At 37.1% G+C, this 12,454-nt stretch overlaps 1 protein-coding gene across 5 annotated transcripts in view; it reads right to left on the reverse strand.

Annotated features, from left to right (window-relative positions):
* Positions 1-711: 711 nt before the first annotated feature.
* The window catches only part of KATNAL1 (katanin catalytic subunit A1 like 1), a 39,444-nt gene continuing 27,701 nt past the window's right edge, over positions 712-12,454 (reverse strand). For all 5 annotated transcript variants that reach the window (XM_015887422.3, XM_007424364.4, XM_088140699.1 and 2 more), the window contains 3 exons: positions 10,090-10,224; positions 5,047-5,173; positions 712-1,065 (listed from right to left, as the gene is read on the reverse strand). In XM_015887422.3, the coding sequence (XP_015742908.1) occupies positions 867-1,065; positions 5,047-5,173; positions 10,090-10,224 (461 nt within the window). In that variant the 3' untranslated portion in view covers positions 712-866. The remainder of the gene's footprint in view (positions 1,066-5,046; positions 5,174-10,089; positions 10,225-12,454) is intronic.

The following is a 12,454-nucleotide window of genomic DNA, read 5'->3' on the forward strand; positions in this document are numbered from 1 at the left end:
CAGTGGTCCTGAAATTTCAAATAACAAAGTATAATGCAAGAACTCAGATCCCAATGCTTCTGATTTTGATGCAGCAACTGAGCTAATTGCATTTAATCCACTTGCTACAGTAAACATCCACAGGACAAAACTGATATGCATATTTCTACAAGTGATGGATATGATGCCAAAGAGCTGTGTTTGGAGACATACATTTCCTTTCACAACTTCCAGGTGTGCTAGGACTGCAACTACCAGAATTCCTAGCCTGCCTGTCCAAAGATTTCTGGAAATTCTGGGAGATGTAGTCTTGATATATCAGGAGGGCAGCAGATAGGGGAAACTAAAACAGTTTTGCCTTATTATTGGATTCTAGCAAATACCACTGTAGCCATAGCAACCTGAACGCAGCATAAAATGATCCCCAATATTTTCAGTCTAGATCATACTGATAATCTCTGCATAGAAGGGGAAAAGACAAAATAAAAACCCACATTCAAGGAGGTCAGGATCTGATGCTAATCTGACAAACAATACAGCCTAACATCAAGGATGCATTATTTTAATTTCTTCCCATCCAATCTCATATCTGATTAGCAGATAAAACTATATGGACAAAAATAGGACACTGGCATTTACTGTTAAAGTGCAGACCATCAAAACTACACAAGGATTCCCTCACTCTGCTTATCAGTTCAACATTCTTCTATGGAATACTACAACCTCATTGTATTGCATTTTCATTTGTTCCCTCAAAGTGCAAAAAGAAAAAAAAATTAAAAAGGAATCTTGTCCATAAGAAAAACACAAGCCTAAAAGGTTTCAGAGTCCTTCCAACATTTTATAATTGAAAATCTGAAATCCTTCATAAAGAGTTGTCTTCAGGATTAAGCGGATCCAAACTCTGACATCCACTTCTCGTACTTCTCCAGATCTGCGGCTGAAACTGACTTGGAGATTTTCTTCAGAGCCAAGTCAAAGTCCCCTTTGGTGACAGGCATCTGAAGCTCTTCTTTAGAGAGAGCACGGATCTCTTCTGGTGACAAGCCGTTAATGCGGCGCCTCATTGCCATCAATGAGGCATCCCTAACAGCAAAAGAAAGTACATAAACACTACATATTAGTAAGGATGTATAACAGTAAGACTGAAATCACCATTTTACTTATTCATGACAGTTTTTTGCATTGTCAGTAAGAATTCTATTAAATTTCATTTCTTGCATTTAAAATCAACAGCATAAAAACTTGCATTTGTTTACACATTTTCTTTAAAGCATGAATTCTTGTATGGCTTATCTCCTTAAATTTTGTAATTTTCCAAGCCCAAAATAGGACTGCAAAATTTGAATAAGTGTACATCCTGAAAGCTGATTGTTCTAATTGGGATTTTAGTCCAAGTAGTTAATAAGGAACCAAATAGATTTCTATTTATAAGTTGCAAATTCCCAACAGGAATAGGTAAAGCATTTATCCTGTCTATCTGCTTACCTCCACGTCCAATATAGAATCAAAATATATGATTCTACATTAGATGTGTTCAAGTAGAGGCTGGACAGCCATCTCCACAGCTGTAGTGGGGGGGGGGCAAGGGGTAGAGCAGGTGGAGGATTAGAGTCCATGGTCTAAATCAGTATTCTGGGAGTTGAAGTTCACACATCTTAAAGCTGCTGAAATCGAGAAACACTGGTCTAAATGGTCCCTTCCAACTCTATGATTTTATAATCAATCCCTCTTGACAAGGTTGGCTTAGTTGTCTTCAGGAGCTAAAGATGATACAACACAAAGGATGTTTTGATATGAAAATCCACCAACATATCTAGCAAATAGGCAGACGTAATGAAAGCTATACAGCAACTGTTCTGTAATAATGTATAGAAATGTTACAGCAATTATTTAGATCACGAACTAAAAGGCAGTTTAAATTCTATCACCCAAATGATTCTCCATTACACTATGCAAAAAGATCATAATCTGGTTGGAAAATCAATTTAGTATACATAGTTGGATACAGAATATTAAAAGAAGCCTTCTGCACTTCCTTCTGGGCATCTTATCTTCCTCAGCAATTCTTTTACATCACAGAACTGTTGCTAATACTGTATGTCAAAGAAAAGGGCCAAAGATGATGCAAACTGGAGAAGGACACCTACCAGAAGAACAAAACAGCACAAATACCAGCTTTACATGTAAGCCGACCCATCAGATTACACTCCTTCAAACAGTTTTAGGCTTATTATGCTGCCCTAGAAGGTGTCTCTTTCTACTGCCACAGACACTGCCACTTGCCACTGGGGACTTTTCTTCTTTATAAAACTAGACAGTGCTATAGACCAGTGTTCTTCAACCTTAGCAACTTTAAGATGCAAGCTAGCTGGGGAATTCTGGGAATTGAAGTACACACATCTTAAAGTTGCTAAGGTTGAGACACACTGCTATAGACAGAATTAAAATTCAGCCAGGCAGCCTTGCCAGCACTGGAGACTTAGCAAATACTTGACCCACTCCTCAAATATATGCAAGCTAAATAGCAGAGTTGCCTAATCAAATATTGTGGCTGCTGTGACATCTGCCTATTCACAAAATGACTGAGGATGGTGGGCATGACAAATCACTAAATATTCATCTGTCAGAAGGCAAACTGATGAGATTTGTTCTCTATCTTCCCCTCTAGCACTTTCACTTAGATGTTCAATATCACCCCAATTTAATTTTTTTTCTGTGCATGTGGGCACATTTCCAAACAAGCACTGTTGAACAGCCACCCATTATTTTTTACTTCACAACAAAATGTTAGGCAGCCTAAATATATTCTTAGAAATAAAAATGCTGGCTAGAAATTAGCACTTTGCAATATGCCCATTTTATGTTTTCATTAAAAGAATCTGAAGAAAAATAATTAGATGGGGCAGGAAACTTTCTCCAGTGGTATCTTCTTGTCCCATATACTCCATCTGGATGGGCACGCTTCAGGTGCCTTTTCTGAAGCAACGTCATCCAATGGGACCTAGAAAGCATGACTCTTCCACTGCAGCGCCTGCTGTCTGGAATGATCTCCTCTGATCCTGCTGACCTTTAAAATAACATTAAAAACATGACTCTTTCCTCTGAGGCTGACTGGAGTTCCCACCTGGAGGGGTGTAATGTATATTGTGGATTCCCAATCACCTATTAATTGTTAATTGTTGTGATTTTAATTGTAATCTTGTTCACTACACTCTGCCCAGTTCTATTTCTTGTTCACTGCCCAGCGTCACAGTTGTTGAGATGGACAGCCATATAAATATTATCAATCAATCAATCAATCAATCAATCAAAAAAGGTGCCCGGGGAACCATAATTTGAAGTGGAATTCTAGGGACCAAGTTGAATGCTCCTAACCCAAAGACACCTTCCCATGGAAAACAAAGCACCTGCTCAGCTATATGGTGTCATATTGGGTCATTGCCCCATTACGTAACACTTTCTCAGGAAAACTACACCATCAGCTTAGCCACAGGACATTCAGAAGGCCAATGAATGATGATAAGTTTGGAAAAAAATACTGGAAGGGAGCAGATCTCTGGGAAAGCAAAAGAAAGTAACTCTCTAAAAAGAAACTATGTTCATGGAATAACTGCCTCTTTCTCCCTTCAAGGCCCTGCTGTCTTTGTAGTCCTGTCCCATTACCTCATAGTTATACCCTAATGGCCTCACTAACCTAACTAAGCACATGATATGTTATAGCCACTAAAATGCCTAGCTGCTATATCAAATCACATTCTAATTTGCATAAGTCTATAAAGAGGGACTATAACTCCAGCTCTCTTTAGGCTGGTCTTTTACTCCACGCTGTCAGTGATCCAATTTGTCTTCCAGTGTAGTGCATCTTGGTCTCCAGTTTAAATGAAGCCCTTTGAGGGAAAATATTTCTTACTGCAATGGGCATTATTGGACATTATACTGCCTACCTGGTACTTAAGAGTACTTTTTTTTTAGATTTTTTATCCCATCTTTATTTTGTTTATAAATAACTCAAGGCAGAGAACATACCTAATACTCCTTCCTCCTCCTATTTTCCCCACAACAACAACCCTGTGAGGTGAGTTGGGCTAAGAGAGTAACTGGCCCAAAGCCACTCAGCAGGTATTATTACCACCCAGTATTAGAAATACAATGAACATAAATGCAAGCAATATATAGATGACAGAATATCTGTAGCAGGAAACAAGGCCTTTTTCACTAGAAGTGCACAATATTAGGAAATCCTCTCCTGGGGCAAATGGTGGAAGTGAATTAAGACCAAGGACTTTAATGGGGATTATTGTTACTCAGTATTGTACTTGTCACCCATGTATGAACCCTGAAAAAAAATATGCCGTATCTCCAATGAACTCCATTTGCTAGCCACAAACATACTACTTGACAAAATGTTAATCTCAACAATTTCAATGACTCTGAGAAGCCATTTTATAATTCAGAACATGGAAACAAACTCCTGTTAACAAGCTCAAACCATTTTGGCTTTAGTCATAAAATATTCTGTTAATCTGACCATCCTTTCATTTTCAGCCTTGAGAAGGTTTAACGGTAAAAACTGAGTTAACCTGTTACTCTTCCACCTGTTTTTGCAGTATGAATTCAGTATTTCACTGAGTGAGTAATGAAGTAGTATCTGCAGAGGATTAAAGATAAATATTTCATTTATTTTTCAATTGTATCTAACCAATATTTTGGTGAGCTTTGTGTTTCTTCAGAAACTTCTTAGAGATCCCTCAGTTAGTAGGGAAATACAGAGAACTACTGAATATACTTCACTGACAGTTCAGAATAAGCAAGAATAAGGCTTAGTAAGCTTGTTCAACATCCTTTGTGTAGAAAGAGAATATCCTAAAAAATCCCAAAGATTTTCTGTACCACCTTGAGATTATATGAAAAAAAAAAAATACTGGTTCTTCTGCAAAAAGTGAGATTGAAGGAATTTCCAGAAAAGTATGAAAAAATGTAAATTCTGAAAGATTCAGAGATCAGCAATGTTCTTGGAAAAGGGTGTTGTATATTCTAACCAGTCTAGACAGGAAAGCAGGATACCTGCAGACGTTAGTGATATCAGCACCAGAATAGCCTTCAATCTTCTCAGCAATTTCTTCCAAACTAATGTCAGGATCCAGTTCGACTTCCCGAAGATTAATCTTAAGCAGCTCTACTCTGCCTTTTGCTGTAAAAATAAAGTCATCTGATTAGAGGAAACTGACAAACAAGTCAACATTTCTACCACATTTAAAGTTATAATTTGGTTTTCTCTGGAGGAAAAAAACTCTTAATCAAAGGAGTTCTGCAAGCAATTTTGTTAATGGCTCTCGAATACTCTTCCCTAAATTGGTGCTCTTTAGATGCAATGTTACTACAGAGGCCACATAGGTTGCATGCTTGGAGAGAAAGTCCCAAATCCAATGTGAGTAGATTGGACGTGATGATTATATCTTAAAACTATGAAGTATATAACAATGTTTCAGGAAAAATAATAGGTAGCTTTGTGTATTCACCTAGGGTTATCTAAAAACAGATAGGTTCTTTTTTTCCCTTTATTTAAATTTATTAACAATGAACATTACAGTGGAGTATATATAGAGAAACAAACCTTATAACCTTATTTAATTAGATTATCTAGGAATCTGGTACTGGGTAATAGACAATTGTTCTGCCTGTGTTGTACATAATTAATAAGTTTAAACCAGATGAAGTAAAAATAATCTTCTGTATTAGTATGATGGTCTTTTTTGGGGGGGGGTGTAAGTTTTTACAATAAAGCTATTTTCCAGCATATTTGCCACCAGATAAAAAAATTCAAACCCTTTCATGTTTTCCAGGATCTTGTTACTACCTTTCTGGCTATAATAAGAATAAGATCTATATAATAAGATATACAATAAGATATATAGAATAAAATAAATAATAATACATAATAAAATAATATAACATAATAAAATAACAATAAAATATATAATAAGGTATACAATAAGAAACGATCACCTTTGATACTGGTTATCTTCATCATAAAAGCATGATGAAATATAAAAGATTGAAGCAGTAAAAATTTTCTAAATTTGAAAATATTCAAAAGAAATGGTTTCTGAGTAAGTTCCAGTTCCTGAGAAATATTTTCATGAAAAAGAAGTGCCCTAATTTTCACTGACAATATATTCATACATTCCATTTTTAGTCATGGTGTTAATTCTTCTGAATTTATCAACCTAAAAATGTTTGTAATTAGCATCCTAATAAGATTTAATATTTGGAATTCCAAGGCTGCCTTCACTGACATTTTTACAGAGAATCTTTGAATTTATTCTTGCTTTTTTTGCCCAATATGTATAAATTTATTAAACATTTTCTGCCATTTTTTTCAGGGATATATATGTATATGTTGAAGGGGAGGGTGTTTGAGAAAGATATAAAAATCGAGAAAGTAGTGACATTTTTACTGCTCCTATTTAACCAACACTATAATTTTAATTTTGACCACTCTTTCAAGTAATGGTTTCAAGTTCAGTTGAAATAATTACAGGTAGTCCTCACTTAACAACCATTAATTTAACAACAGTTTGAAGTTACGACAGCCTTGGAAAAAGTGCTTTATGACCTGTACTCAGAGTTAGGGTTAGGGTTAACCCATCGCAAACCGTTGCATCACCCCCCCAATGTCACGTGATCACAATTTGTGACCTTTTTATGAGAGTTGTAAAGTGAATCATGTGGTGGTTAAGCGAATTCCAGCAAAAACTGTCCAATGGGGAAGCTGGATTTAATTAACGACCACATGATTTGCTTAACAACCATCGTAAAAATGGTTGTAAAATCAGGTCTGGTCACAAGGTGACTCGCTTAATGACTGCTCTTAACAACCAATTTTCCAGTCCCTATTGTGGCCTTTAAGTGAGAACTACCTGTAGTTCAGATTTTTAGGAATGGGAAACCCTATATATTTAAAACAGCATTTACAGTTTTTAATTCCTGATTTACATAAAAAGTTTTGCACTGTCATAGGTGTATTTACACACATATATTCTTAGAAAAATGAATACTTAAATCTGCTAATTTGCAAAAATTGCAAAATATTAATAATTCTGGAAAATGTCTTAAGGGGATTTGATACAATCAATGCAAATCAGTGTAGTAACATACAGATACATGAATATATGAATATATTAGAATCATTTATCATATCAGGACAGATACAGAATTCCTCATCCCATCAACAGTAACAAATGTGAAATGGGGGTGGGGAAATTCAGAGTCCTCATGTGGGAAGGAATCTTAAGCGCTGTAGTGAGACAATCCGTCTTGCAGTATAAAAAATATTAGAACTTTAAATGATGCAAGCTACAAATGTTCCAGTCCTAAAATGGTTGTTCTGAATGATTCATGTTTAGTACAACACACCTATATTCCAAAAGTTCTGCACCAGCTTCAGAATAAAATACTGTTGTATTTAAGCTCAAGCAGTGGTGTTTTGAACGTTGAGGGTTTTTTTAAATTAAGTGTCCAATGAATCAACAAAACATTGAAAATAAATCACAAAAGAACAAACATTAACATAGAAGAGTTACTATGTAAAACCAAAAAACTGCATGGTCTGGGAGAGTTTATAAATATGCTCCTAATCATAAGGAAAGACTGAAGATGTTAATCAATCATGTTCCATATTGCTATCGACAAATGTAATCTATTAGGAATTATTAGGAATTAATTTGGTAATATAACCTAAACACAGAGACAAAATAAATAAAACAATCTTTAATTAAGGTTTCTTCAAAACTCACTGCTGCTGTGATAATATATCACCCAATGTTACTTCCCACATTTTAAAATTCCATTAATCCAGAGAAAATTGTATGCTAGCATGCCAAATTTTGCTACAGTATATCTGGCAGTCAACAACAAATAATTTTTGAAGCTTTTGTATGTCCCTGGAAAAATGGACAACAAAACTAAAATATCAATAATTATTAAGGACAGTGGGAATACTGCACATATTATTCCATAATATAACATAACTGCAAATGGTTTGCCTGTGTGAGCTTGTTTTAAAAAAATCAGTATAACTAGTAAAATTGCAGGGCCAAGACCAGATGAGAGGAGAAAGAATGGTGGGTGAAGAAGAGGCAGCAATTATTTAAGCAGTTATGGTTAGAGATACTTGTGCTGGCCCTGTCATGGACTCATCTAGGTCAAATTGAGTTTTATTGACATTCAGAAACAATTCAGGATGGCCAGTCCCAAACATAAAACTGACAAAGATCATTATCTACTTTCTGCCTGCCTTTTGCTGTGTTTATTTTTAATTGCTAAGAAGTTAAGAGTTCGTGGATTATATGTTGTACATCCAATTTTAAAGAACTACCCTGGTAGAGAGCACAATGTCTATCTGTCACTGCTGCTATTTGACCAGGACCCTGACAGATCTTCCCAGGTTGTCTGATTTTGTGCTATCATTTGTTGTATCCATCCTACCTATGGCTGACGTTTAGCACAAATTTGATCACCACTGCTATTTGTACTACAGTTACTATAGTAATATATTTCATGTAATTTTATTGCGTTTTTTAAGTTTTGTAATAATTACAGGTCTATGTATTTTATTGTTGTGCTTTCTGGCCCAAAGGCCGTAATAAAGGTTTGATTTATGTTCTTGTGCTCCATGCTGCACCTTGTTTTGCAGGCATGTAACCATTAGGCAAATGCATGGTCTGTGCATTATGTAAGTCTTGTTAATAAAGCTATTGAAGTTTTCAGGTTGTAAGTTGCAAAATGCAGATTGTACACTTTTGTTGAACTTTGGGGTATGTGTGTGTGCGTGTGTGTCCTTGTTGATACTGTGCTTTCCAGCTGCATGTTAAATGTAAAAAATTTGTCTGCTTTGGTTTGTTAAACCCCTGTGGCAGGTTGCCAAATGACCAAGTGAATATTGTGTTGAAAATTTGGAAGAGAAAAAAGCTTTAGCCCAGTAGTTAGAAAAGTGTGCTTTTCTTGCTGTTGTTCATGAGCTTTTCTAAAGTGAATTATTCTACATGTTGCTCTTTGTTGGGTTCTATGGATATCTGTGCTGGGAAACAAGTGTGCTTAGCCTGTTGTTTCTACTGTTTCTTGCAGGAATTTTAAAAATATATCCTTTAAAAAAAAAATCACCCTCTTGGTCATTTTTTTCTGTGGATCAGGAATTAGGCAGCAGTCAGATGGATTACCACCCTACCTACTTTTGTGACCCTAGGGTAAAAAAAAAGGGAGCAATGCACTTGTTTCAGCTTCTCACTATTCCCTACTTGAAACACTCTTAGAGGTGCTTTTTCATTAGAACCAATTGAAAGCATTTCAGTGGAATGTAAGGCTGTTTGTCCAAAGCTCGAAACAAAATGCTTTTTTTTTTAAATGCATATCCCTAGCAAGGAGGAAAAACAAAGGTTAAGAAAGTCTTCCTTTCCACCAAATTTCATTAAACTGCTGTCACTCTGTGTTCTTATTTAGAGCCAAGTGGAGAGAAGCAGGTAGCATACCACTCTAAATCAAGAGAAGAAAAGCTATACAAACCTAAGATGATACAGAATCTTGAAGTTAATAGTAGTTCTGACTGACAACCTGGAGAGTCATTCTACAATGAAGCTTCCTCAAGCAGGGGAACAAATCAGCCAACCACTCTATGAAGAGCTCAAAATCTAGTCATAAAGTTCAGGCAGGAGTTGATTTACAACATGGCAAGCTTGAAAGTGAAAATTAATGGCCCTGCTTTTCTGTGTTCAGCAATAGGCACACGGGAATGCACTGGCAATATTTCTTTAAAGATGTCTACAAGGCTCAATCTGTGCTCCTTTAAGGATTGCCTGTTAAACATTCAAAAAAGTTTACAAGTTCATTAAAAAGCTTGATCCCTCTCACTGGGTCTACATTGAAAGACTGCTACAGCTCTTTTATTCTGCAATCTCCAGCAACTTTTTACTTTATTCCCAATGATCAGGAGAATTATTAATGCCTGAAAATCCAATGTTGCTGCATAAATTTCAATGTGTTCTTTAACAGCTCCCGGAGGAAGTGTCAAATAACAAGTGCCAGACAAGCACATTTAAAAAGAAAACCCACCTGTTGGCAAAGGTATATAAATCCTTTTCTCCAGCCTCCTTCTCAAAGCCTCATCGATGTCCCAGGGAAAATTTGTAGCAGCAAGCACCATCACCATTCTTGCAGGATCATCATTCTCCAGAGCTCCACCTACACCTAAAGGAGCAATAATAGAGCTACAGTACATGGGTTTTCTATTGTTGTTCACTTTAATTTGAGGTTTTACATGCTCCATACTCTGAATCTTTGAAGAAAAGAGAAGTGAGATCTTAGTTTCAGCAGCACCACATATTGTAGGGAAAAATGAACAATAAGAGACCCCACATATTTAGGAAGGGCAAAGAAATCTCAGGGGCCAGTCCTAAGCGCAGCAGGAAAGAAGAGACATAATATAATATCTATTTCTTTCAAAGCTTTATTAGCTCGTGCACTGTGAATGAGATCCCTACATTTTCCATGCCTTTTCAAGCTGTTTTTTAATACCCTCTGGTTTCAGAAATAACAAGGGAAATACATACACAGCCTGAGGGTGATGTACCTGAAATGCCTTGGATCTGAGAGAAGTTGGAGCAAAATCCACAGATTAAGTCCCACCACCACCACACCCCATTTGAAAACAACCCTACCAACTGCAGGCAGAAGAACTGGCAGAAGATTTTCAACTGAAAGTTCTCCTTGGGTATAACTGGCTATTGTTCTTACTCTAACTGCCAGGAGTGTTGTTTTGCACTATAAAGCCATTGGTATCATTTTGCGGTCTAACATATGTTCAAAAAGCCATTGGATTCAAATGCACAGAGTTTTTGGAACAAAAAAGCCATCATGAGTTATCACAGGATGTTAAAACATCAATTAAAAAAGTAATGTGGGGGCAAATGTCAGAATTTGTCTCAAAACCACATTAAGAATCGTAACATTAATTTTCAGCAAAATACAAGTAACTATGATTAGAAATTTGTGATTAAATCATTTGTGATTTCTAAAAAACAAGTATGAGCATCAGGGCTCCCTGAGCAATTCTAATAGCTTTAGGAAACAGCACAAGAAAAAACAAAGATAAACATGACCATTACCCTTCCCCTTCTCCCCCACCTCCCACCTGATCTTCAGAGCAACCTCTTGAGCTTGTTAATTATAGAACAACAAAAAGGCACAGGAAAACTTAACCATAGACTTTCTGCATCATTTTCACTGTAGTCTATTTTATTGTGATGATTTTAATGCATATTTTATTATCATTTTTATAAAAATACTTCAGTAAAATAAACCAAATGGTAAAATGTATCTCATTTGTAATTTCTCTACAGTTGTGTAGGTCTTCCTTTTTCCAACTTCTCTCTGCCCTGATTTATCTACATTATTCTTATACCATCCAAGTGCCAAGTACTAACCAAACCTCACCCTGTGTCTTTCCGACACTGTCCAGTACACTTAAAAGAACAATGGGCAACCTAGGGGTGGAATGTGAACTTTTTGGAGCTCCTGAAGACCTTTCCACATTATGTCCTCAAATTTGTGTGTGTTGGGTGTGGGATGGACATAAGCTCCTGATACCTGCTTGAGTTCCTAATATCAGAAAGGTGACATGTAATTAAAAACTGAAATAACAATATCATAAGAGCTAAAATAAATACAGGTAGTCCCTGGGTTATGACCACTCGTTCAGCAACCGTTCAAAGTTACGATGGTGCTGAACGAGGGGGACTTCCGACCGGTTCTTGAAGTTCTGGCCATCGCAGCATCCCCACGGTCATGTGATTGCGATTCGGGTGCTTGGTAACTAGCTCACAGTTACAATGGTTGCAGTATCCTGCAGTCACATGATCGCCATTTGCAACCTTCCCTGCCAGCTTCCCACAAGCAAAGTCAATGGGGAAGCCAACAGGAGTTCCAAGTCACTCCTGCTCCTGCTGCATTTTTGCCTGCCTGCCGGCAGCACCTACCCACCTGCCCACACCCCATGGTGCCTGCCCACAGCTCCCGCCCACCCACCCATAGCTGTCACCCACTGGCCTTCTTGCCTGGGACTCCCGCCACTTCTCACGTTGCAGTCACGTGAAGTCCTCGCTTAACAACCCATACAGTCCTAAGGTTATGATGGCTTTACAACCATATCACTTAGTGACAGAAATTCCAGTCCCAATTGCCATCGAAACCCAAGGACTACCTGTATGTTAAACTTTTTAAAAAAATCATGCCCCAAAAAGGGCAACATTTTCAGCCCCATCCCTTCAGGGAGCTCAGCAATCCCTGCAGTTCTCAGAGTCCCCAAAGGTTGACTTTTTAAAGGTGGCCTCCGGGTGCAAAGGTTGCCTGAACCAGGTTTAAAGAATGAGGATATGGAGCTTTTTCTTTAAAAAGTTACTTTTCAACTGCCTGCCCTCCT

Source organism: Python bivittatus, unplaced genomic scaffold (genome assembly GCF_059951505.1).
Source record: "Python bivittatus isolate LINGU-HERP-01145 unplaced genomic scaffold, Pbiv_v1 ctg000340_np1212, whole genome shotgun sequence".
In the NCBI taxonomy this organism is placed as follows: domain Eukaryota; kingdom Metazoa; phylum Chordata; class Lepidosauria; order Squamata; family Pythonidae; genus Python; species Python bivittatus.